The 24370-nt window shown below is 43.1% G+C and overlaps 1 protein-coding gene across 1 annotated transcript; it reads left to right on the plus strand.

Moving 5' to 3' along the window:
- The first annotated feature begins 3670 nt into the window (after window positions 1–3670).
- On the plus strand, window positions 3671–7814 carry LOC121571993 (zinc fingers and homeoboxes protein 1-like). Its single transcript, XM_041883836.1, has 3 exons — window positions 3671–3997; window positions 4616–7399; window positions 7599–7814. Exon 2 carries the CDS (start codon window positions 4748–4750, stop codon window positions 7385–7387), a length of 2640 nt encoding a protein of 879 aa, XP_041739770.1. The 5' UTR covers window positions 3671–3997; window positions 4616–4747; the 3' UTR covers window positions 7388–7399; window positions 7599–7814.
- Window positions 7815–24370: the final 16556 nt, after the last annotated feature.

Raw genomic sequence — 24370 nt, forward strand, 5'->3', positions numbered from 1 at the left:
GAGGAATGGGCCAAAATTCACCCAACTTATTGTAGGAAGCTTGTGGAAGGCTACCCAAAACGTTTGACCCAAGTTAAACAATTTAAAGGCAATGCTACCAAATACTAATTGAGTGTATGTAAACTTCTGACCCACTGGGAATGAGATGAAATAAATAAAAGCTGAAATAAATCACTCTACTATTATTCTGACATTTCACATTCTTAAAATAAAGTGTTGATCCTAACTGAGTTTAAATGTATTTGGCTAAGTTGTATGTAATCTTCCGACTTCAACTGTATGTCATATCGCTGAGTCTATCTTTAATTGCATATTATTAAAGTATTTATATATTTTTTATGAATTTGATTTCTTTATTATTGGGCAATTTTATCCTCCTTTTCCAACATTTGACATAAATTATTATGGGCCTTTAGGATAATTGAGAAGGGGTCAGTTCTTTTAAAGATGATCTTTATAATGAACCTCTTCCTCACTGGTGCTTTTTCTTTTCATAGACGAAGTCGCTTCATGATGATGTAAAACATTTGTAATGACGCTCTGGAAATAAAAAGTCATAGTAAATTGCTCTGATTCATGTGCAGTGTTGATGAGTCTGCAGTCCTTTAGCTCAAGTAGCAGACAAGACCTGCTTTATGATGTACTACAAACCCATGGCAGGATTAGACAGATGGGTATACAGATAAGATTTACTTGTGTCCCAGCCAATGTGGGGGTGGAGGGGAACGAGGCAGTTGATGTACTGGCTAAACAAGCACTTAGTAGTGGGGATGTTGTAGTTTCAATGAGCAAGGCAGAGGCAGTGATGGTGCAGAGATACTAAGGGCAGGCATTTATTTCAAGTACAGAGGAAAGTTGGTGAGGGGAGGACTGCAAAAAGGGACAGAAGAGAGGAGGCTATTTTTTACAAGATTAAGGGTGGGACACAGCCAGTTGAAATAACACTTGTGAGGAAAGCATCCAACAGGAAGTTGTGATTGCTACATTGTATTGCTACATTGTGGGCAGTATCAGAGGGAAAGAGAGAGGCTGAGATCAAGTATGAGGGAGAATGGGATACAGTAAATTAGTTTAAAGAGTATATTAAGTAGAACGTAATTAGATATAGTATTACATATTTTATATTTTTTTAGAGCAACGGGGCTGGCCAACACTCCAGTAGAGCAGGTGGCGGTAATGCACCACAACGTTGAATGCCAACCTCCGATAAACCCAACCAAAGAAGAAGAAGTAGGAAATAAAAGAAGGACTATCGTTAGAGTCGATGAACTATCGGTGTCTATATCTAGGCCGGTTTAAATGCATGAACAAACCAAGCAAGGCGACGGTTTGCAGGCAAAGGGAAAGGGAGTGAAAAACCAACCGAATCTCGGCGCATTCACTATTTTGACTTTGATTTCTTTATTATTGGGCAATTTAATCCTCCTTTTCCAACATTTGACATAAATTATTATGGGCCTTTAGGACAATTGAGAAGGGGTCAGTTCTTTTAAAGATGGTCTAAGGCACTGCATCGCAGTGCTAACTGTGCCACTAGAGATCCTGGTTCGAATCCAGGCTCTGTCGCAGCCGGCCTTGACCGGGAGACTCATGGGCGGCGCACAATTGGCCCAGCGTCGTCCAGGGTAGGGGAGGGAATGGCCGGTAGGGATGTAGCTCAGTTGATAGAGCATGGCGTTTGCAACGCCAGGGTTGTGGGTTTGATTCCCACGGGGGACCAGTATAAAAAAATATGTATTCACTAACTGTAAGTCGCTCTGGATAAGAGCGTCTGCTAAATGACTAAAATGTAAAATGTAAATGTAATGGTGCTTTTCTTTTCATAGAGGAAGTCGCTTCATGATGATGTAATGACGCTCTGGAAATAAAAAATCATAGTAAATTGCTCTGATTCATGTGCAGTGTTGATGAGTCTGCAGTCCTTTAGCTCAAGTAGCAGACAATACCTGCTTTATGATGTACTACAAACCCATGGCAGGATTAGACAGATGGGTATACAGATAAGATTTACTTGTGTCCCAGCCAATGTGGGGGTGGAGGGGAACGAGGCAGTTGATGTACTGGCTAAACAAGCACTTAGTAGTGGGGAAGTTGTAGTTTCAATGAGCAAGGCAGAGGCAAAAAGCCTGATATGGACAGTGATGGTGCAGAGATGGCAGGAGCAGTGGAATAGAGATACTAAGGGCAGGCATTTATTTCAAGTACAGAGGAAAGTTGGTGAGGGGAGGACTGCAAAAAGGGACAGAAGAGAGGAGGCTATTTTTTACAAGATTAAGGGTGGGACACAGCCGGTTGAAATAACACTTGTGAGGAAAGCATCCAACAGGAAGTTGTGATTGCTACATTGTATTGCTACATTGTGGGCAGTATCAGAGGAAAGAGAGAGGCTGAGATCAAGTATGAGGGAGAATGGGATACAGTAAATTAGTTTAAAGAGTATATTAAGTAGAACGTAATTAGATATAGTTTTACATATTTTATATTTTTTTAGAGCAACGGGGCTGGCCAACACCCCAGTAGAGCAGGTGGCGGTAATGCACCACAACGTTGAATGCCAACCTCCGATAAACCCAACCAAAGAAGAAGAAGTAGGAAATAAAAGAAGGACTATCGTTAGAGTCGATGAACTATCGGTGTCTATATCTAGGCCGGTTTAAATGCATGAACAAACCAAGCAAGGCGACGGTTTGCAGGCAAAGGGAAAGGGTGTGAAAAACCAACCGAATCTCGGCACATTCACTATTTTGACTTTGATTTCTTTATTATTGGGCAATTTTATCCTCCTTTTCCAACATTTGACATAAATTATTATGGGCCTTTAGGATAATTGAGAAGGGGTCAGTTATTTTAAAGATGATCTTTATAATGAACCTCTTCCTCACTGGTGCTTTTCTTTTCATAGAGGAAGTCGCTTCATGATGACGTAAAACATTTGTAATGACGCTCTGGAAATAAAAAATCATAATACATTGCTCTGATTCATGTGCAGTGTTGATGAGTCTGCAGTCCTTTAGCTCAAGTAGCAGACAAGACCTGCTTTATGATGTACTACAAACCCATGGAACGATTAGACAGATGGGTATACAGATAAGATTGACTTGTGTCCCAGCCTATGTGGGGGTGGAGGGGAACGAGGCAGTTGATGTACTGGCTAAACCAAGCACTTAGTAGTGGGGATGTTGTAGTTTCAATGAGCAAGGCAGAGGCAAAAAGCCTGATATGGACAGTGATGGTGCAGAGATGGCAGGAGCAGTGGAATAGAGATACTAAGGGCAGGCATTTATTTCAAGTACAGAGGAAAGTTGGTGAGGGGAGGACTGCAAAAAGGGACAGAAGAGAGGAGGCTATTTTTTACAAGATTAAGGGTGGGACACAGCCGGTTGAAATAACACTTGTGAGGAAAGCATCCAACAGGAAGTTGTGATTGCTACATTGTGGGCAGTATCAGAGGGAAAGAGAGAGGCTGAGATCTAGTATGAGGGAGAATGGGATACAGTAATTAGTTTAAAGAGTATTTTAAGTAGAACGTAATTATATATAGTATTATATATTTTTAGAGCAACGGGGCTGGCCCACACTCCAGTACAGCAGGTGGCGGTAATGCACCACAACGTTGAATGGCAACCTCCGATAAAACCAACCGAAGAAGAAGAAGAAGAAGAAGGAAATAAAAGAAGGACTATCGTTAGAGTCGATGAACTATCGGTGTCTATATCTAGGCCGGTTTAAATGCATGAACAAACCAAACAAGGCGACGGTTTGTAGGCAAAAGGAAAGGGAGTGAAAAACCAACCGAATCTCGGCGCATTCACTATTTTGCTCTACGTCTATGTTAACAACAGATGGACTCGTTGCGCCTGTGGGCCACTGCCGGAGTCGACAGTGCATTTGTTGGGGAGGGAACGACTGGGCAAATGCGGAAGACGGCACATCAGCATTCAGATTGGAAGCTAACTGGTTGTTGCAAGATGCTTGTAAGCGACAGTTCTCTGCACGGGTAGGTAATAAAATGAACACCATGAGAAGTTAATCACACACGTAATAGCTCCAATTAATAAGATTTGACTATCATTTCCCACTTTTTGCTAAATACTCCCACCGCCCCAAAACAGCAAAATACCGTACACTCGTGACTGGCACAAGGGGACAAGTGACAGATGAATATTATTTGCAGTGTGACTGACTGACAAGTTGGTTAACAAACTGGTAGTTAGCAGACTAATGATACGATACAGAAGCATTTTTAATACATCGATTTAGAAATCAAATGTCTTGTCCTGCAGTTTTCTCAAATCCTTTTGCTTTGGGCTAGAATGCATATAGTATAAGCAGCCATTTATTAAGGGTGTTTAATGTGTATCGCTCGCGCTATTTGAAGACTGGCATCATTTGTGCGCGTAGAGTTTAGTAATGGTAGTGGAAACAATCTAGGGACTTGCTAATGTATTAGTGAAATGAAACTTTCTATACATATCCCACCACACCTACAACAACCTGTTAAAGTACACTGCAGTAGAGGCCCCCCTCTTAAATATTCTAGTAGATAAATTCAAGGTCTAAACATGAATGCCTTTCTCTCAATTATGTGCACATAATATGGATCTATCTCTTGCAGGATTTAAGGATAAGTCAACTTTCAAGTTTGAACTCCTGAAGTAATTTGCATGGAGCAACAAGTGCTGAACTAAAATTTAGATTAAAAAACAACAACAAATATATATATTTACACAAGCGCAGATAAGACACAATGGCGAGCAGAAGAAAAACAACAACGCCTTGCATGTTCCCTCCCATGGAAATGGTGGATTCAGACCCTGACATGGAGGTCGCTACAGAGGGAGACGAAGAGACTGAGGAGGGGGCAGCTAACTGTCCTGTGGATAACTCAACTGAATGTAACCCGAGTGAGGATGACACACAGGCCATGGACCACTTCATTAAAACTATGGACTCGAGTACAGCAGAAGGAGGTTATGAGTGCAAGTACTGCAGCTTTCAGACTTCACAGCTCAATATGTTTACCTTGCATGTGGACACTGAGCACCCAAATATAGTTCTAAACTCATCTTATGTGTGTGTTGAATGTGACTTTCACACCAAGAGGTATGATGCATTGTTGGAGCATAATGCACGCCACCACCCTGGAGAAGACAATTTCACCAGGACCATGGTGAAGCGCAACAATCAAACCATCTTTGAGCAGAGAGTCAATGACTTGACCTTTGATGGTAGTTTTGTTGAGGAGGATGAGGACACATCCTGTAAGGGTATTGCCCTAAGCAAGACACCAATCATGAAGCTCAAGAGTAGGGCTGAGGCCAAGAAGTTTACAGGGTCACACAAAATGGCAGATTATAGTGTAATTAAAGTGGAGAGTGATGGGGAAGAAGAGACAGAGGAGGTGGCCCCACCTCCCGTCACCCCCACTGTAGTGGCTGTGTCAACCCCTCTGACCATTCAACCTATTCAGCAAAGCATAATGGTGAACAGCCCAAACGTGCTCCAAATAAAGACTACCAACTCCACCACAATGCTCCCTCCAGGGACATTGGCTCAAGTTCTGTCTGCCTTGCAGAATCAGCAGACCTCCCAGACTCAGCTCCTCATCCCAGTCAGTAGTATCCCCACATACAATGGGGCCATGGACAATAATGTCCTTCTGGTCAGCGCCTACAACAGGTTCCCTTACCCATCTGTGTCAGAGATCATGGGTCTAGCAGCACAAACCAAGTTCACAGAGGAGCAGATAAAGGTGTGGTTCTCTGCCCAGCGGCTGAAGCATGGTGTGAGCTGGACCCCAGAGGAGGTGGAGGAGGCCAGGAGGAAGAAGTTCAACGGCTCAGTGCAGGCGGTGCCACAGACCATCACTGTCATCCCAGCCAATTTTGCTACGGCAGCCAATGGCCTGCAGTCCATCTTTCAGACTTGTCAGATTGTAGGGCAACCAGGGATGGTTTTGACTCAGGTAGGGGGTGGCAACGCTGTCCCTGTGGCCTCACCCATCACGTTAGCTGTAGCTGGGGTCCCCAACCCCAGAACCAGTGTCAGTAAGGTGCCAGAACCCTCCACCTCTGAGACGGCTTCTCCACTCAGTCCCGATCCCCTGGGAGCGCGACCCAAAAAATCCAAGGAGCAGCTAGCAGAGCTGAAGGCCAGTTACCTAAGGAGACAGTTTGCCACTGAGGCAGAAATCTCTCGGCTGATGAAGGTCACTAACCTCACCAAAAGAGCAATAAAGAAGTGGTTCAGCGACACACGTTACAACCAACGCAACTCAAAGGACCACCACGGCGTTGCCTTAAATAACATTTCAGTCAGCACCAACAGTAACGACGGCAGCAGCAGCACAGCCATTGTGATCGACTCCAGCGACGAAGCCAGTGAATCCTCTCTCACAACCCAAGGGCCCATCTATGATCCACGAATCAAGTTCCGCCACGCCTTTCCTGACTTCACACCTCAGAAGTTCAAGGAAAAATCTTCGGAGCAGCTTCTGCTTTTGGAGGCCAGCTACCAGAAGTCTGACACACCTAGCGATGAGGAGCTAAGTAGGTTGAGGATAGAGACTAAACTGACCAGGCGAGAGGTGGATGCCTGGTTCTCTGAGAGGAGAAAAATGCCAGTGGACTCTGATGGCACAGAGGAGCTAGAGAGTGAAAGGGTCAAAGTGCCTTCCTCTGGGCAAGAGGCTCAGACTCCATCCAGTGGCCGAAAGATAATGAAGAAAACCCCAGAGCAGCTCCACGTCCTGAAAAGCGCCTTTGTTCGTACCCAGTGGCCCTCTGCTGAAGAGTACGACAAGATGGCAGAGGAGAGCGGGTTACCCAGAACCTACATCGTTAACTGGTTTGGAGACACCCGGTATGCCTGCAAGAACAGCAACCTGAAGTGGTACTACTTGTATCAGAGTGGAAAAGTTAACGAGGCAATGAACGGAGGTGAACTGAAGAAGAAGCCACGGAAACGCTTTCGTGGTTGGTCCAGGAGGACGAGGCGGCCATACCCCTGCAAACAAACACCCCCTGCCATCAAAGTCAAGACGGGTAAAGAGATTTTAAAGGAGCACTACCTCAAGCATAAGGTCTTAAATGAGAAAGATTTGGATGAACTGGTGGCCAAGTCCAGTATGAGCTATGAGCAGGTGCGGGACTGGTTTGCGGAGATCAGCAGGAGGGAAGAGAAGGGCCTTGACCCTTTCAGTGATGGTAAAGAGGAGACACACGGTGACAGTGAGGCAGAGATGGAAGTGAAAGAGCAAGGGGATGATGTCACTGATGAAGAAAACCATGACAACAACGACAACAAAGATGATGAAACGAATGACAATGAAACCACGGAAGAGCCTCAACGTTTCAAGCAATCACAGTCAGAATCAGAAGATCAGTGATTAAAGGTCCAGGTGAGTGATGATGACAAGGATGGGTAGAATGAGTACATTTCTTAATTGTAAAAACATTTGTTCCTTCTGTGTCCTGGATTTTCCTCTGAATTTAATTTTGACCTTGATTTCCTCTTTATACCGTCAGTAAGGAAATTTGCACACTAAGTAGAAGAAAATCTCATGTTTTCTTAATTACAACTTTGTTTTTCTCCCACAGAATTCTCATTGTTTGCCTGCGGAAGAGAAGAGATGGAAAAACACAGGTGAAATGCACAAAGTGTTTTGGTGTTATACTGCGTGGACCAACCAGACACAAAGAAAGGAGAAGATGTATGATGCCAAATCATTTTAGCAAGGGATAATATACTGAACAAAAATATAAACGCAACATGTGAAGGGTTGGTCCCATGTTTCAACGAGCGGAAATAAAAGATCCCAGAAATTTTCCAAATGCACAAATCATCAAATAAAATGTGTTTATAAAGCCCTTTTTACATCAGCAGATGTCACAAAGTGCTATACAGAAACCCAGCCTAAAACCCCAAACAGCAAGCAATGCAGATGTAGAAAAACTCCCTAGAAAGGCGGGAACCTAGGAAGAAACTTAGAGAGGAACCAGGCTCTGATGGGTGGCCAGTCCTCTTCTGGCTGTGCCGGGTGACGATTATAACAGTACATGGCCATTAAGGCCAGATCGTTCAACAAGATGTTCATAGATGACCAGCAGGGTCAAATAATAATCACAGTGGTTGTAGAGGGTGCAACAAGTCTGCACCTCAGAGGAGTAAATGTCAGTTGGCTTTTCATGGCCAAGCGTTCAGAGGTCGAGACAGCAGGTGAGGGAGAGAGAGAGGGTCAGAAACAGCAGGTCCGGGACAAGGTAGCACGGCTGGTGAACAGGTCAGGGTTCTATAGCCACAGGCAAAACAGCAGAAACTGGATCAGCAGCATGACCAGGTAGTCCTGAGGCATGGTCCTAGTGCTCAGGTCCTCAGAGAGATGGGAGAATTAGAGGGAGCATACTCAAGTTCACATAGGACACCAGATAAGACAGGAACATTTCACCAGATATGACAGACTGACCCTAGTCCCCCAGCACATAGACTATTGCAGCATAGATACTGAAGGCTGAGACGGGGGGGGGGGTCGGGGCACACTGTGGGCATGTCTGACGATACCCCAGGACAGGGCCAACCAGGCAGGATATAACCCACCCACTTTGCCAAAGCACAGCCCCCACACCACTAGAGAGATAAACAGACCACCAACTTACTATCCTGAGACAAGGCTGAGTATAGCCCACGAAGATCTCCTCCACCGCATGAGTCCGAGAGGGCGCAAAACCGTCTTATTTCTCTAAAATGTTGTGCACAAATTTGTTGACATCCGTGTTAGTGAGCATTTCTCCTTTGCCAAGATAATCCATCCAAATGATAGGTGTGGCATAACAAGAAGCTGATTAAACAGCATGATCATTACACAGGTGCACCTTGTACTGGGGACAATAAAAGGGCACTTAAATGTGCAGTTTTGTCACACAACACAATGGCACAGATGTCTGAAGTTTTGAGGGATGGTGCAATTGACATGCTGACTGCAGGAATGTACACCAGAGCTGTTGGCAGATAATTGAATGTTAATTTTTAAGCCACCTCTAACGTCGTTTTAGAGAATTTAGCAGCACGTCCAACCGGCCTCACAACCGCAGACCACATGTAACCACGCCAGCCCAGGACCTCCACCCAGACAGCTGAGACCAGCCACCCAGACAGCTGATGAAACTGAGCATTATTTCTGTCTGTAATAAAACCCTTTTCCCTTGTGGGGAAAAACTCATTCTGATTGGCTGGGCCTGGCTCCCCAGTGGGTGGGCCTATGCCCTCTCAGGCCTACACATGGCTGCACCCCTGCCCAGTCAGGGCCTAATTTATTTATTTCAATTGACTGATTTCCTTAAATGAACTGTAACTCAGTAAAAACATTGAAATTGTTGCCTGTTGGGTTTATATTTTTGTTCAGTGTGTATATATATATATATATATATGTTTTACATTACCTTTGTTGAAAATACTATTTGGTTTTCTGGGACATTTAAATAATATTTTACCTTGCTATCTTTACTAAATCCAAGACATTTCGATGAGGTAAAACCTCACCTTTTTCTTGTAGGTTATGTAATAACTTTGAAATGTTTTTAAATCGTGAAATTGTGTCCAGGTTCAAGGGAATTTCCCAGTGTTTTTTATTTGATGTACTGACAGAACGGTTTTTAAAACCTCACAGTTTTGTGAATATTACTTAAATCAGTGCCATCTGTTTTTGGATTATGTTTTAAATGGAACCAGTGCTTTGGTTCTACAAAACTGTTTTTATATGTATTCAAATTATTTGTTAGTCTTAAATGACAAAATATGGAGTAATCCAGGTTAATATTCTGCTCAGTTTTTTGGGTGGGTTTCTTTGTATGTTGGGTTTCTTTGTATGTTAGCTTTCCAAATGAAAAAGGCATGTATGCTGTACTTCAGGATTTAGTAAACATTACCTCAGTCTTTTAAGCTATGAGTGGAAGACAGGTTATAAATGGGTTATAAAAATACAAATGAAACAGGTTAATTCACAATTTGCTTCAGATGGCAGTTTTTTCTAAAGTAAGTAACTTTCAATGCATAGTTGTGCTTTTTCAAAAAAAATTACAGGTTTCAGGTGTACAATGACAACGATATAGGGTGAAGATACTACAAGCACTTGGTATGGTTCCTCTATAAACGAGAGCCAATTTGACTTTAGTCAACCTTTTTAACTTTTCTTCCTCTGCTTATCTTCCTCATCTTGTAGGTCTATGCTCAAATCTGGATGTACAGCTTTTTATATGCAACTATACATCAAAGAACAATCAATGAGAGGATGGTGAATTGTAAATTATCGTTTTGGTTCTCTGTTTTCAGTAATGACAAGGACCCTTATAAATTCTGTAATATGGTATAAGCCTTTTGCCATCCTTAATTGCTGTAATAATTGACAAGTAGGATTAGTTAATTTATTATATCTTACTTTCATGAATACTTTGCCAAGAACATGTATTTCGTTTCAGACCAGTGCTTTTGCAGGGAAGAAACTGATTTTCAGTAGTCAATGTCGAGCTATAGGAAAACTGCAACTAACTCTGTTAGCCATTGAAATCAACCACAACACTCAATTTACCACTTGTTTTACAGTTGGACAATACATTTGTTTGTGACATGCTTGTTATTAGAAGTGTGGAAATCCATTGCCAATGGACAACACTGCCCCCTGATTTTTGACTTCTGTGCAATTGTTGTTCAATCTACTACAAACTCAACTTGAGTCTTGATCCATTTGCATTCAACAATGTATCATAACTGACATGGCATTTCAGAAGTATTTTAATATAGACATTACGCAGCAAAAAAATACTCATCTGAGGGAAATATGATTTAATGTCATTTGAACCTTACATCATTAAATGGCAATATTTGTCAATCCAGTTGTATTTATACCACCTGCTAGGTTTATTAAGAATGAGCCATGCTGAGGTATACTGTATGGTTCAGATTCTTCTGCTATGGCTGTCTTTTTATTCCAGGAGGTGGAGCTATTTGCAATGTTATTGTTTTTCTAATTCAACTTTGAATAAGGTAAGCCAGAGTGGAATGGTATAAACATTTAAGTAGCTTTGACTATACTTGAAATTGTTATCACTCGTCCTACCAGTGTTACAATGATGGACATGGGGTAGGGCAGGGTTTCCCAAAGTCGGTCCTGGGGCCCCCCCGGGTGCATGTTTTGTTTTTTGCCCTAGCACTACACAGCTGATTCAAATAACCAACTCATCATCAAGCTTTGATTATTTGAATCAGCTGTGTAGTGTTAGGGAAAAAAACAAAACGTGCACCCAGGGGAGGCCCCAGGACAGACTTTGGAAAAGCCTGGTGTAGGGGACTGGATTGGTAAAGGTAAAGTAAATTTTGCGGTCAACCTATATTGTCTTCATATATTTAATGATATTATGGCTTCACACTGTAACAAGTCCAGTGTAATTCTTCGGGGAGGGGGGCAATATCAGTCAATATACCACTGCACAGTTGGCAAATTAGATTAAGGAGGCATAACTGAAAAATCTGAATTGGAACAGCTACATTTTCATGTAGTACAGTACTGTATGTGTGGCATTGGGCCTCACTCGAGATACATTTACCCAAAGTGTAATTTGTTGGCAGGCTGAAAATCCCCACTAAGATTTATTGTCTTGCTCAATGGGAGCCCGCTTGATATTTGGCCATCAAAGAGAACCATCCAAATCAAGGGTGTGACCAACTGTGGGCTTCCATCCTAATAAGAGAGAGGGGGGAAGAGAGAGGGAAAATAAAATTAGATATGCAAGAAAAAGAAAAAAGAAAAGAAAGGGTGTCAACAACCAGCAATGAGATAGACAAGAATACAGTACCCTTTCTCTACTGACCCAGATATACATATCCAGGCAGTGCTACGTAAATCCGTATAGGGCGGCACAGATGAGGGCATGTGTTAATGCAGACGCAGCCCTGCTTTTCTCTCAGCGATTACGCAGCAGAGGGTGAGCGAGGAGAGCAAACCAGTCTGGTGCTCACTGGGTCATGCTAAGGATGCCTCTCCCCCGGTCTCCCCTCCCTCACTCCCTACCTACCTACCCCACGCGTCTGCTGCTGCAGCCTGAGGTCCCTGCTCACTGCGTCGGCCTACATATCAAAACGCCTGGCTGCCTGCTCCCATGAGGCGGCACACTGCAAATAAAGCATTCCCAACGTCTGTCGCACAGCGGTCTGCAGTGCACACAATCTTTTAATCCAGTTAATCCCCTATAGCCCCCACCTGGGATAATGCCCTCACATGACTATGTAGCCTATATGGGACAAATAGAAAACACAGAGTTCTTTTTTTTCTCTTTCTTTTTTTGTTTTTAGGGGGTAGATTAGCTTTAATATTGCAGATAGATTGTGGCTTCCATCAATGTAATTGTCTGCATCATTTCAAATCCCTGATATATATTTTTTGGTCTATATATATATATATATATATATATACAGTGAGGGAAAAAAGTATTTGATCCCCTGCTGATTTTGTACGTTTGCCCACTGACAAAGACATGATCAGTCTATAATTTTAATGGTAGGTTTATTTGAACAGTGAGAGACAGAATAACAACAAAAAAATCCAGAAAAACGCATGTCAAAAATGTTATAAATTGATTTGCATTTTAATGAGGGAAATAAGTATTTGACCCCTCTGCAAAACATGACTTAGTACTTGGTGGCAAAACCCTTGTTGGCAATCACAGAGGTCAGACGTTTCTTGTAGTTGGCCACCAGGTTTGCACACATCTCAGGAGGGATTTTGTTCCACTCCTCTTTGCAGATCTTCTCCAAGTCATTAATGTTTTGAGGCTGACGTTTGGCAACTTGAACATTCAGCTCCCTCCACAGATTTTCTATGGGATTAAGGTCTGGAGACTGGCTAGGCCACTGCAGGACCTTAATGTGCTTCTTTTTGAGCCACTCCTTTGTTGCCTTGGCCGTGTGTTTTGGGTCATTGTCATGCTGGAATACCCATCCACGACCAATTTTCAATGCCCTGGCTGAGGGAAGGAAGTTCTCACCCAAGATTTGACGGTACATGGCCCCGTCCATCGTCCCTTTGATGCGGTGAAGTTGTCCTGTCCCCTTAGCAGAAAAACACCCCCAAAGTATAATGTTTCCACCTCCATGTTTGACTGTGGGGATGGTGTTCTTGGGGTCATAGGCAGCATTCCTCCTCCTCCAAACACGGCGAGTTGAGTTGATGCCAAAGAGCTAAATTTTGGTCTCATCTGACCACAACACTTCCACCCAGTTCTCCTCTGAATCATTCAGATGTTCATTGGCAAACTTCAGAGGGTTCTGTATATGTGCTTTCTTGAGCAGGGGGACCTTGCGGGCGCTGCAGGATTTCAGTCCTTCACGGCGTAGTGTGTTACCAATTGTTTTCTTGGTGACTATGGTCCCAGCTGCCTTGAGATCATTGACAAGATTCTCCCGTGTAGTTCTGGGCTGATTCCTCACCGTTCTCATGATCATTGCAACTCCACGAGGTGAGATCTTGCATGGAGCCCCAGGCCAAGGGAGATTGACAGTGCTTTTGTGTTTCTTCCATTTGCGAATAATCGCACCAACTGTTGTCACCTTCTCACCAAGCTGCTTGGCGATGGTCTTGTAGCCCATTCCAGCCTTGTGTAGGTCTACAATATTGTCCCTGACATCCTTGGAGAGCTCTTTGGTCTTGGCCATGGTGGAGAGTTTGGAATCTGATTGATTGCTTGCTTCTGTGGACAGGTGTCTTTTATACAGGTAACAAGCTGAGATTAGGATCACTCCCTTTAAGTGTGTGCTCCTAATCTCAGCTCGTTACCTGTATAAAAGACACCTGGGAGCCAGAAATCTTTCTGATTGAGAGGGGGTCAAATACTTATTTCCCTAATTAAAATGCAAATCAATTTATAACATTCTTGACATGCGATTTTCTGGATTTTTTTCTTGTTATTCTGTCTCTCACTGTTCCAATAAACCTACCATTAAAATTATAGACTGATCATTTCTTTGTCAGTGGGCAAACGTACAAAATCAGCAGGGGATCAAATACTTTTTTCCCTCACTGTATATACAGTGGGGAAAAAAAGTATTTAGTCAGCCACCAATTGTGCAAGTTCTCCCACTTAAAAATATGAGAGAGGCCTGTAATTTTCATCATAGGTACACGTCAACTATGACAGACAAATTGAGGAAAAAAAATCCAAAAAATCCCATTGTAGGATTTTTAATGAATTTATTTGCAAATTATGGTGGAAAATAAGTATTTGGTCACCTACAAACAAGCAAGATTTCTGGCTCTCACAGACCTGTAACTTCTTCTTTCAGAGGCTCCTCTGTCCTCCACTCGTTACCTGTATTAATGGCACCTGTTTGAACTTGTTATCAGATAAAATACACCTGTCCACAACCTCAAACAGTCACACTCCAAACTTCACAATGGCCAAGACCAAAGAGCTGTCAAAGGACAACAAAAACTAAATTGTAGACCTGCACCAGGCTGGGAAGACTGAATCTGCAATAGGTAAGCAGCTTGGTTTGAAGAAATCAACTGTGGGAGCAATTATTAGGAAATGGAAGACATACAAGACCACTGATAATCTCCCTCGATCTGGGGCTCCACGCAAGATCTCACCCCGTAGGGTCAAAATGATCACAAGAACGGTGAGCAAAAATCCCAGAACCACACGGGGGGACCTAGTGAATGACCTGCAGAGAGCTGGGACCAAAGTAACAAAGCCAACCATCAGTAACACACTACGCCGCCAGGGACTCAAATCCTGCAGTGCGAGACGTGTCCCCCTGCTTAAGCCAGTACATGTCCAGGCCCGTCTGAAGTGCATTTGGATGATCCAGAAGAGGATTGGGAGAATGTCATATGGTCAGATGAAACCAAAATATAACTTTTTGGTAAAAACTCAACTCGTCATGTTTGGAGGACAAAGAATGCTGAGTTGCATCCAAAGAACACCATACCTACTGTGAAGCATGGGGTTGGAAACATCATGCTTTGGGGCTGTTTTTCTGCAAAGGGACCAGGACGACTGATCCGTGTAAAGGAAAGAATGAATGGGGCCATGTATCGTGAGATTTTGAGTGAAACCCTCCTTCCATCAGCAAGGGCATTGAAGATGAAACGTGGCTGGGTCTTTCAGCATGACAATGATCCCAAACACACCGCCCGGGCAACGAAGGAGTGGCTTCGTAAGAAGCATTTCAAGGTCCTGGAGTGGCCTAGCCAGTCTCCAGATCTCAACCCCATAGAAAATCTTTTGGAGGGAGTTGAAAGTCTGTGTTGCCCAGCGACAGCCCCAAAACATCACTGCTCTAGAGGAGATCTGCATGGAGGAATGGGCCAAAATACCAGCAACAGTGTGTGAAAACCTTGTGAAGACTTACAGAAAACGTTTGACCTGTGTCATTGCCAACAAATGGTATATAACAAAGTATTGAGAAACTTTTGTTATTGACCAAATACTTATTTTCCACCATCATATGCCAATAAATTCATTAAAAATCCTACAATGTGATTTTCTGGAATTTTTTTCCTCATTTTGTCTGTCATAGTTGACGTGTACCTATGATGAAAATTACAGGCCTCTCTCATCTTTTTAAGTGGGAGAACTTGCACAATTGGTTGCTGACTAAATACTTTTTTTCCCCACTGTATATAAATAGAAATTATATTGTTAAACAAATAAAAATATGTTATATTTGAGATTCTTCAAAGTAGTCACCCTTTGCCTTGATGACAGCTTTGCACACTCTTGGCATTCTCTCAACCAGGCTTCACCTGGAATGCTTTTCCAACAGTCTTGAAGGAGTTCCCACATATGCTGAGCACTTGTTGGCTGCTTTTCCTTCACTCTGTGGTCAAACTCATCCCAAACCACATCAATTGGGTTGAGGTCGGGTGATTGTGGAGACCAGGTCATCTGATGCAGCATTCCATCACTCTCCTTCTTGGTCAAATAGCCCTTACACAGCCTGGAGGTGTGTTGGGTCATTGTCCTGTTGAAAAACAAATGATGGTCCCACTAAGCGCAAACCAGATGGGATGGCGTATCGCTGCAGAATGCTGTGGTAGCCATGCTGGTTAAGTGTGCCTTGAATTCTAAATAAATCACTGACAGTGTCACCAGCAAAGTACCCCCATACCATCACGCCTCCTCCTCCATGCGTCACGGTGGGAACCACACATGCGGAGATCATCCGTTCACCTACTCTGCGTCCCACAAAGACACGGCTGTTTGAACCAAAAAATCTCTAATTTGGACTCATCAGACCAAAGGACAGATTTCCACCGGTCTAATGTCTATTGCTCGTGTTTCTTGGCCCAAGCAAGTCTCTTCTTCTTATTGGTGTCCTTTAGTAGTGGTTTCTTTGCAGCACAGTCCCCTCTGAACAATTTATGTTGAGATGTGTCTTACTTGAACTCTGTGAAGCATTTATTTGGGCTGCAATTTCTGAGGCTGGTAACTGTAATGAACTTATCCTTTGCAGCAGAGGTAACTCTGGGTCTTCCATTCCTGTGGCGGTCTTCATGAGAGCCACTTTCATCATAGCACTTGATGGTGTTTGTGACTTACCTTGTTACTGTCTTAAAGTAATGATAGACTGTCGTTTCTCTTTGCTTATTTGAGCTGTTCTTGTCATAATATGGACTTGGTCTTTTACCAAATAGGGATATCTTCTGTATACCCCCCTACCTTGTCACAACACAACTGATTGGCTCAAACGCATTAAGAAGGAAAGAAATTCCACAAATTAACTTTTAAGAACGCACACCTGTTAATTGAAATGCATTCCAGGTGACTACCTCATGAAGCCGGTTGAGAGAATGCCAAGAGTGTGCAAAGCTTTCATCAAGGCAAAGGGTGGCTACTTTGAAGAATCTCAAATATAAAATATATTGTTATTTGTTTAACACTTTTTTGGTTACTACATGATTCTATATGTGTTATTTCATAGTTTTGATGTCTTCACTATCATTCTACAATGTAAAAAATAAAGAAAAACCCTGGAATGTGTAGGTGTCCAAACTTTTGACTGGTACTGTACATTTTACGGACACAGTATATTTGACAATAGTTATCTTTTGTTTATTTTTAGTCCCATCCTTCAGCTACCCTCAACCCCTCCCATCTATCTCCGAAGACCATCCAGTTTGATTTCTATTTGTCATATATTTTTCAACTGTGCTGTTTCACAAAAGTTCTGAACCTATATATATTTTACAGACACAGTATATTTTACATTAGTTATCTTGTTATTTTTAGTCCCACCCTTCAGCTCCACTCAACCCCTCCCACCTATCTCTGAACACCATCCAGTTTTGACTTCTATTTGCAATATTTTTCAACTGTGCAGTGATGTTTCACAAAAGTTCTGAACCTTTCTATTCTCATAGTTTCTACAGACTGTACATTAAAAATAAACATTTTTGCTAAGAGTATTATTATATTATTGATCAATTGACAATGACTTTTCAAATCACCCAGCAGTGCTATTTGCAGTTAGCTCCAGGTAAATGTTGCAATTCTTCAGCCATTCCTGAACCTGCGACCAAAAACAAGCTACAGACGTGGTCAAAAGTTTTGAGAATGACACAAATACAAATTTTCACAAAGTCTGCTGCCTCAGTTTTGATGATGGCAATTTGCATATACTCCAGAATGTCATGAAGAGTGATCAGATGAATTGCAATTAATTGCAAAGTCCCTCTTTGCCATGAAAATGAACTTAATCCCCAAAAAACATTTCCACTGCATTTCAGCCCTGCCACAAAAGGACCAGCTGCCATCATGTAAGTGATTCTCTCGTTAACACAGGTGAGAGTTGACGAGGACAAGGCTGGAGATCACTCTGTCATGCTGATTGAGTTAGAATAACAGACTGGAAGCTTTAAAAGGAGGGTGGTGCTTGAAATCATTGTTCTTCCTCTGTTAACCATGGTTACCTGCAAGGAAACACGTGCCGTCATCATTGCTTTGCACAAAAAGGGCTTCACAGGAAAGGATATTGCTGCTAGTAAAATTGCACCTAAATCAACCATTTATCGGATCATCAAGAACTTCAAGGAGAGAGGTTCAATTGTTGTGAAGAAGGCGTCAGGGCGCCCAAGAAAGTCCAGCAAGCGCCAGGACCGTCTCCTAAAGTTGATTCAGCTGCGGGATCGGGGCACCACCAGTGCAGAGCTTGCTCAGGAATGGCAGGAGGCAGGTGTGAGTGCATCTGCATGCACAGTGAGGCGAAGACTTTTGGAGGATGGCCTGGTGTCAAGAAGGGCAGCAAAGAAGCCACTTCTCTCCAGGAAAAACATCAGAGACAGACTGATATTCTGCAAAAGGTACAGGGATTGGACTGCTGAGGACTGGGGTAAAGTCATTTTCTCTGATGAATCCCCTTTCCGATTGTTTGGGGCATCCGTAAAACACATTGTCCGGAGAACACAAGGTGAGCGCTACCATCAGTCCTGTGTCATGCCAACAGTAAAGCATCCTGAGACCATTCATGTGTGGGGTTGCTTCTCAGCCAAGGGAGTGGGCTCACTCACAATTTTGCCTAAGAACACAGCCATGAATAAAGAATGGTACCAACACATCCTCCGAGACCAACTTCTCCCAACCATCCAAGAACCGTTTGGTGACGACCAATGCCTTTTCCAGCATGATGGAGCACCTTGCCATAAGGCAAAAGTGATAACTAAGTCGCTCGGGGAACAAAACATCGACATTTTGGGTCCATGGCCAGGAAACTCCCCAGACCTTAATCCCATTGAGAACTTGTGGTCGATCCTCAAGAGGCGGGTAGACAAACAAAAACCCACAAATTCTGACAAACTCCAAGCATTGATTATGCAAGAATGGGCTGCCATCAGTCAGGATGTGGCCCAGAAGTTAATTGACAGCATGCCAGGGCGGATTGCAGAGGTCTTGAAAAAGAAGGGTCAACACTGCAAATATTGACTCTTTGTATAAACTAAATGTAATTGTCAATAAAAAGCCTTTGACACTTATGGAATGCTTGTAATTATACTTCAGTATACCATAGTAACGTCTGACAAAAATATATCATAACACTGAAGCAGCGAACTTTGTGAAGACCAATACTTGTGTCATTCTCAAAACTTTTGACCACGATATGGACAGTACCAAAACAAATGATCTAATGATTCTGTCTCTTCGCAGCAAAATCTGCAGAGCTGGGATGGTTGTATCCCCCATAAATATAACAACGTTTTGAATCCGGCGTCGTTTTGTGTATCAATTCATAAATCATATGCCATGGAATTGGTACATCGAAAATCTCTTCCCCAACTATTTTGCAATCTATATGGCAAAGCTGTCAATTTTTTGGTCCTTAAATTAAACTGGTATACTTTTTTATTTATCACAGTTTTCTTTAACCAATTTTGGTCTTTAATGCAGGGCCGACAGACAAGTTCCTTACTTTCACAGTTGTTTACTGGACTGAATCAAACCACAACGTGAGCGACTGCTTTGACACAGCTATGGCAGTGTCCAGAGATGCCCTCCCCTGCACTTTTCCTCATAATACCCTGATTCGCAAGGCAAAGGGTATTCATGCTGTATAGCTGTTGACAGATATACCATTAGGCCACCATCTCTAGACTCCCGAACAGTTCTCCCCACGCACGCCACTCATCAGACCTAATCCAGTCTGTCGTCTCATATTTGCCTTTGTGTTCCGAGTTTGAAACTGGGGTATGATCCAGGGTAGAGGGTTCACTGCTGAACAGAGGTCTGTTCTCAATGTACTGCACAGCACTTCTGAGCTGAGCCTAAAAGCCTGGGCTGAAGACACCACAGATGGATCTCCCTGTCTGAAAAGGGGGCTGTTACACAATTGAGGGCATTGAAGTCTGAAGTGTACAAAGAACGTATTCAAGCAGTGTGCCATTTTTCGGGCAGCATGTTCTGTTTAAAATCACATTTGCCATCTGGTGGCTGAGGGACATTGTTCTCGGCTGCATCAGTTTCTTACCTGAATAAGGCTGCATGGCGATCCCATTCAAATCGGTAGGAGACCAAGTTGACCTAAATTAATGTTGCTTTTAAACTGAACAATGCACCCCCATCAATGTATCGCAGTGGAACGGTCTAGAAAATGACTTGGCTAAAGGATTAATGTGTTGCTACTGTTATGACTGTACTGTTGTGTAATGATGTAATATTTTTGTGACTCTTGCACAAGCTTTACAGTTGGACACAGGAAGCAGATGATCTTTTCATCTCACCATCTATAGTTTGGGACATTGTCTCTTTTATGGTTCCACTAGTCTCAAATATTCCTGTTGAAACCAATGTAAAGAGTAAATAGACAAAAATAATAATAATCCTGACCAGGGTAGTGACCAAATTTCAAGTTCATGTCAAGCTTTAACTTTGTCTTCTCTCTTCTGACAATGTCATTTCCCATTCTTCATCTATATACTGACATGTATGCATTCATTGCCCCCGTGATACAATCCAATAATATAGATGCTCATACGCTGAAGTCATGATACACTATATATACAAAAGTATGTGGACACCCATTCAAATGAGTGGATTTGTCTATTTCAGACAAGTTGCTGACAGGTGTATAAAATCGAGGAGACAGCCATGAAATCTCCATATACAAACATTGGCAGTACCATGGCCTTCCTGAAGAGCTCAGTGACTTTCAACGTGGGAGCTCAGTGACTTTCAACGTGGCACTGCCATAGGATGCCACCTTTCCAACAAGTCAGTTCGTCAAATTTCTGCCCTACTAGAGCTGCCCCGGTCAACTGTAAGTGCTGTTATTGTGAATTGGAAACGTCTAGGAGCAACAACGGCTCAGTTGCAAAGGGGTAGGCCACACAAGCTCACAGAACGGGACCGCCGAGTGCTGAAGCGTGTAGCGCGTTAAAATCGTCTGTATTCGGTTGCAACACTCACTACCGAGTTCCAAACTGCCTCTGGAAGCAACATCAGCACAATAACTGGTTGTCGGGAGCTTCATGAAATGGGTTTCCATGGCCGAGCAGCCGCACACAAGCCTAAATTCACCATGTGCAATGCCAAGCGTCGGCTGGAGTGGTGTAAAGCTTGCCGCCATTAGACTCTGGAGCAGTGGAAACGCGTTCTCTGGAGTGATGAATCACGCTTAATCATCTGGTAGTCCGACGGACAAATCTGGGTTTGGCGGAGACCAGGAGAACGCTACCTGCCCCAATGCATAGTGCCAACTGTAAAGTTTGGTGGAGGAGGAACAATGGTCTGGGGCTGTTTTTCATGGTTCCGGCTAGGCTCGTTAGTTCCAGTGAAGGGAAATCTTAACGCTACAGCATACAATGACATTCTGTGCTTCCAACTTTGTGGCAAGAGTTTGGGGAAGGCCCTTTCCTGTTTCAGCATGACAATGCCCCCATGCACAAAGCAAGGTCATACAGAAATGGTTTGTCGAGATCGGTGTGGAAGGACTTGACTGGCCTACACAGAGCCCTGACCTCAACCCCATCAAACACCTTTGGGATGAATTGGAACGCCGACTGCGAGCCAGGCCTAATCGCCCAACATCAGTGCTGACCTCAGTAATGCTCGTGGCTGAATGGAAGTAAGTCCACGCAGCAATGTTCCAACATCTATTGGAAAGCCTTCCCAGAAGAGTGGAAGCTGTTATAGCAGCCAAGGGGGGACCAACTCCATATTAATGCCCATGATTTTGGAATGAGATGTTCGACCGTGTCCACATACTTTTGGTCATGTAGTGTATGTCCTGAATAGTTTGTGTTGCGTCTGACGTGTTCTTTCAATGCAGTCAGTGCTGGCAGCAAAGTTCCTCTTGGGGTTAGAGAAGTGCCACCCCCTAACCTTCCTGGTTCCAGTAGTCCACTCTGCGTTGTTACCAGTTCACGTTAATCTGCCTGGCATTTGTATTGTGTCAGCGAGGTACCTTGCCAATCGCACCAAGTCACACCACACAGTGTGCAGGTTTATCTAGGTCACAGCTGACATGAAAGCATGCCGTGGGTACAGACTTTTTAATCACACTCGCACTAACCGATCCTTCAATGCCACCGTTTTAATAAACTGTTCCCAGACGTTTTAACAATGTTGTGCCCCCCCTCTTAGTTTTGATGTCGATGCATTTCTTGCATGGCCACAGATAGTAAAGTCTGCCATTTGGTCCTCAAAGAGAATACAGTGTCCTCAAAGCGTCTTTGACATTCTCCGGTGCAGTTTCCTCCTGTGGTGCATCTGTTTATGGTCAACTATATATTTTCTATCTCATTTTGATCAAAGTCACCAGTCCCTGAGGTTTTCTTTGACATTGTAGATTGTTCCCTGACTTCAGAAGCCCCCGTTTATACCTGCCGCTTACATGCGTCCTTATCTTGCTTTTTTCAAAATAAGTTCACAATGCGTCGGTCTACACCGGTCAAAGAATTTGGGCACAATCAAAATGAGGACAAGATCATGACAAAGGGTGCATGTTAGAACCAGGTATAAACGTGGCTAGAGACCCGACAAATACATTTGTACCTCGCGTCTCAGATCAATGAAAAATATTTAGATTTATATTTTCAGCAAATCACACACGAGTCTGTGACATCTGAAAAATGATCTGTTCCATAGCCCGATCAATGATTATGTGCCATTCGTAGGATCCTTTAGCTGTGTTGATGACGGATGTAGTTGGTTTAGTCCATTAAATCTAATCCTCAACAAATTCATACACTTGTCTTTCACTTTCAGACTCTGGACCAAAACATTACGCTAGGGGTTTAAGTATCAATTCATCCAGTTTTGTTTGGGAGCCGATGAGCGACAACCTGCTCAGCTTCCTAATGTTTGAGTAGACATGGGCGGCAGCGCCTTTCTGTTGACGCCGGAGTGCTTGTGAGCTCATTATCACTTCCTCCTGTTAAGCACTCCGCAGTGTTGGCCGACCTTGGCTCAGAGGCCCAACAGTGAGCAGCCTGGAGGGGTATCTGATTTCTGTTCCACCTGGCCCATTATTCCTGTGCCTGAGTCTCCTCAAATTTGACCAACCGAAACATAGTCCTGTAGGTATTGCAGAGGGTTTTGCAGGCTCCTTTTTCTTCTTCATGATATCGTGGCAAAATAACAAGTGAAGCACACTTCAAAACTGAGGCTTTGCAAACTTTGTGTACTCACTTGGACAACTTGTGGTATCACGTATGAGAATACTATAAACAGGAGGCTTGCTCTTTGCCTAAATGAATCACACTGGTGTATTGGGTTCTGTTGGTGGGCCCATGGCCAGTCAACCCGGGGGGGATTAGCTCTGTACTGTACCATTCACATCTCCAGCTAAACCTCCCGAGACACATTACATCTGCCAAGAGCAGAGGAGAGAATGCCAGGCCACTGCACTCGGTGCCCCATTACAGCTGTTACTCTCCTCTCTAAGCCTCTCATAACATACTTTAAAATAAGGTTGGTAGATGGTATACTGACATCTCAAAATGATTTTAGTTAAAAATGGCCCTGGCCATCAGGAAGTGGAGGATTTCCAGGAAGTGAAACACCACTATATTAGATGCCAAAACATTTTTGCCCCAGAAGTGGATGGCAGAGGCCAGAAATCACATTCCCACCTGATAGTGGCACAGGATTGAAAGCTGAGCTGAGTTATATGTATCATCGTTGTGGAGTATGGGCTGAATAGTCCCCTCTCGTGCCATGAGATTGGCGAAGTGGTTCATTTAGAGCAGCAAGCTGTGTTTTGGAAATCAAATAAACAGTCTGCAGATTAGCGCATTAGCACTGAAACAGTCCCATATGGTCTGAAGTGGTAAAATATGTGTTACGGGTAAAGGCTTAAAAAAATCCTCATTGATACACCCAATACAAGCTTGTTCTATCCAAAATGAGAGAGCACACTTCCAATATGCATGAATTACTTAATTCACACAGTATGTTTAGGAAACATTACAAGGTGGAGATTGTTCAACTTTAAATGATTTTGTTTGGAAATAACTACATTTTTCACCCCAAAATTCATAATGATAACATCCAAATAAATGCAATAGAACAATTACGCAATAATAATTGCATACGAACTAGACTGTTGGCTCTCACAAGCTTTGTTGTGTGCTACATGGAAAGATGGCCACTATTAATGGCCCTCTCAATTATAACCACACAAATAAGATGGTTACATAATGGTTTTCACACAGGACTAATACTGAAAGGCTAGTGAGCCAAGGGTAATTTGATTGGTAGTCCAGCCGAAAGTACTCACAGGATTTAGCAGAAGATCTGAATTTACCTGATCTCAGAAAGGTTTTTTCACAATACATTGCATCCAAGACACCTCATGACATGCTGCATACATGTGACAAGAGTAAACACTG

Source organism: Coregonus clupeaformis, chromosome 8 (genome assembly GCF_020615455.1).
Source record: "Coregonus clupeaformis isolate EN_2021a chromosome 8, ASM2061545v1, whole genome shotgun sequence".
NCBI classification, from domain to species: domain Eukaryota; kingdom Metazoa; phylum Chordata; class Actinopteri; order Salmoniformes; family Salmonidae; genus Coregonus; species Coregonus clupeaformis.

Coding starts and splice junctions, on each gene's coding strand:
- LOC121571993 (XM_041883836.1), top strand. CDS start 4,748: ATGGCGAGCAGAAGAAAAACAACAACGCCTTGCATGTTCCCTCCCATG.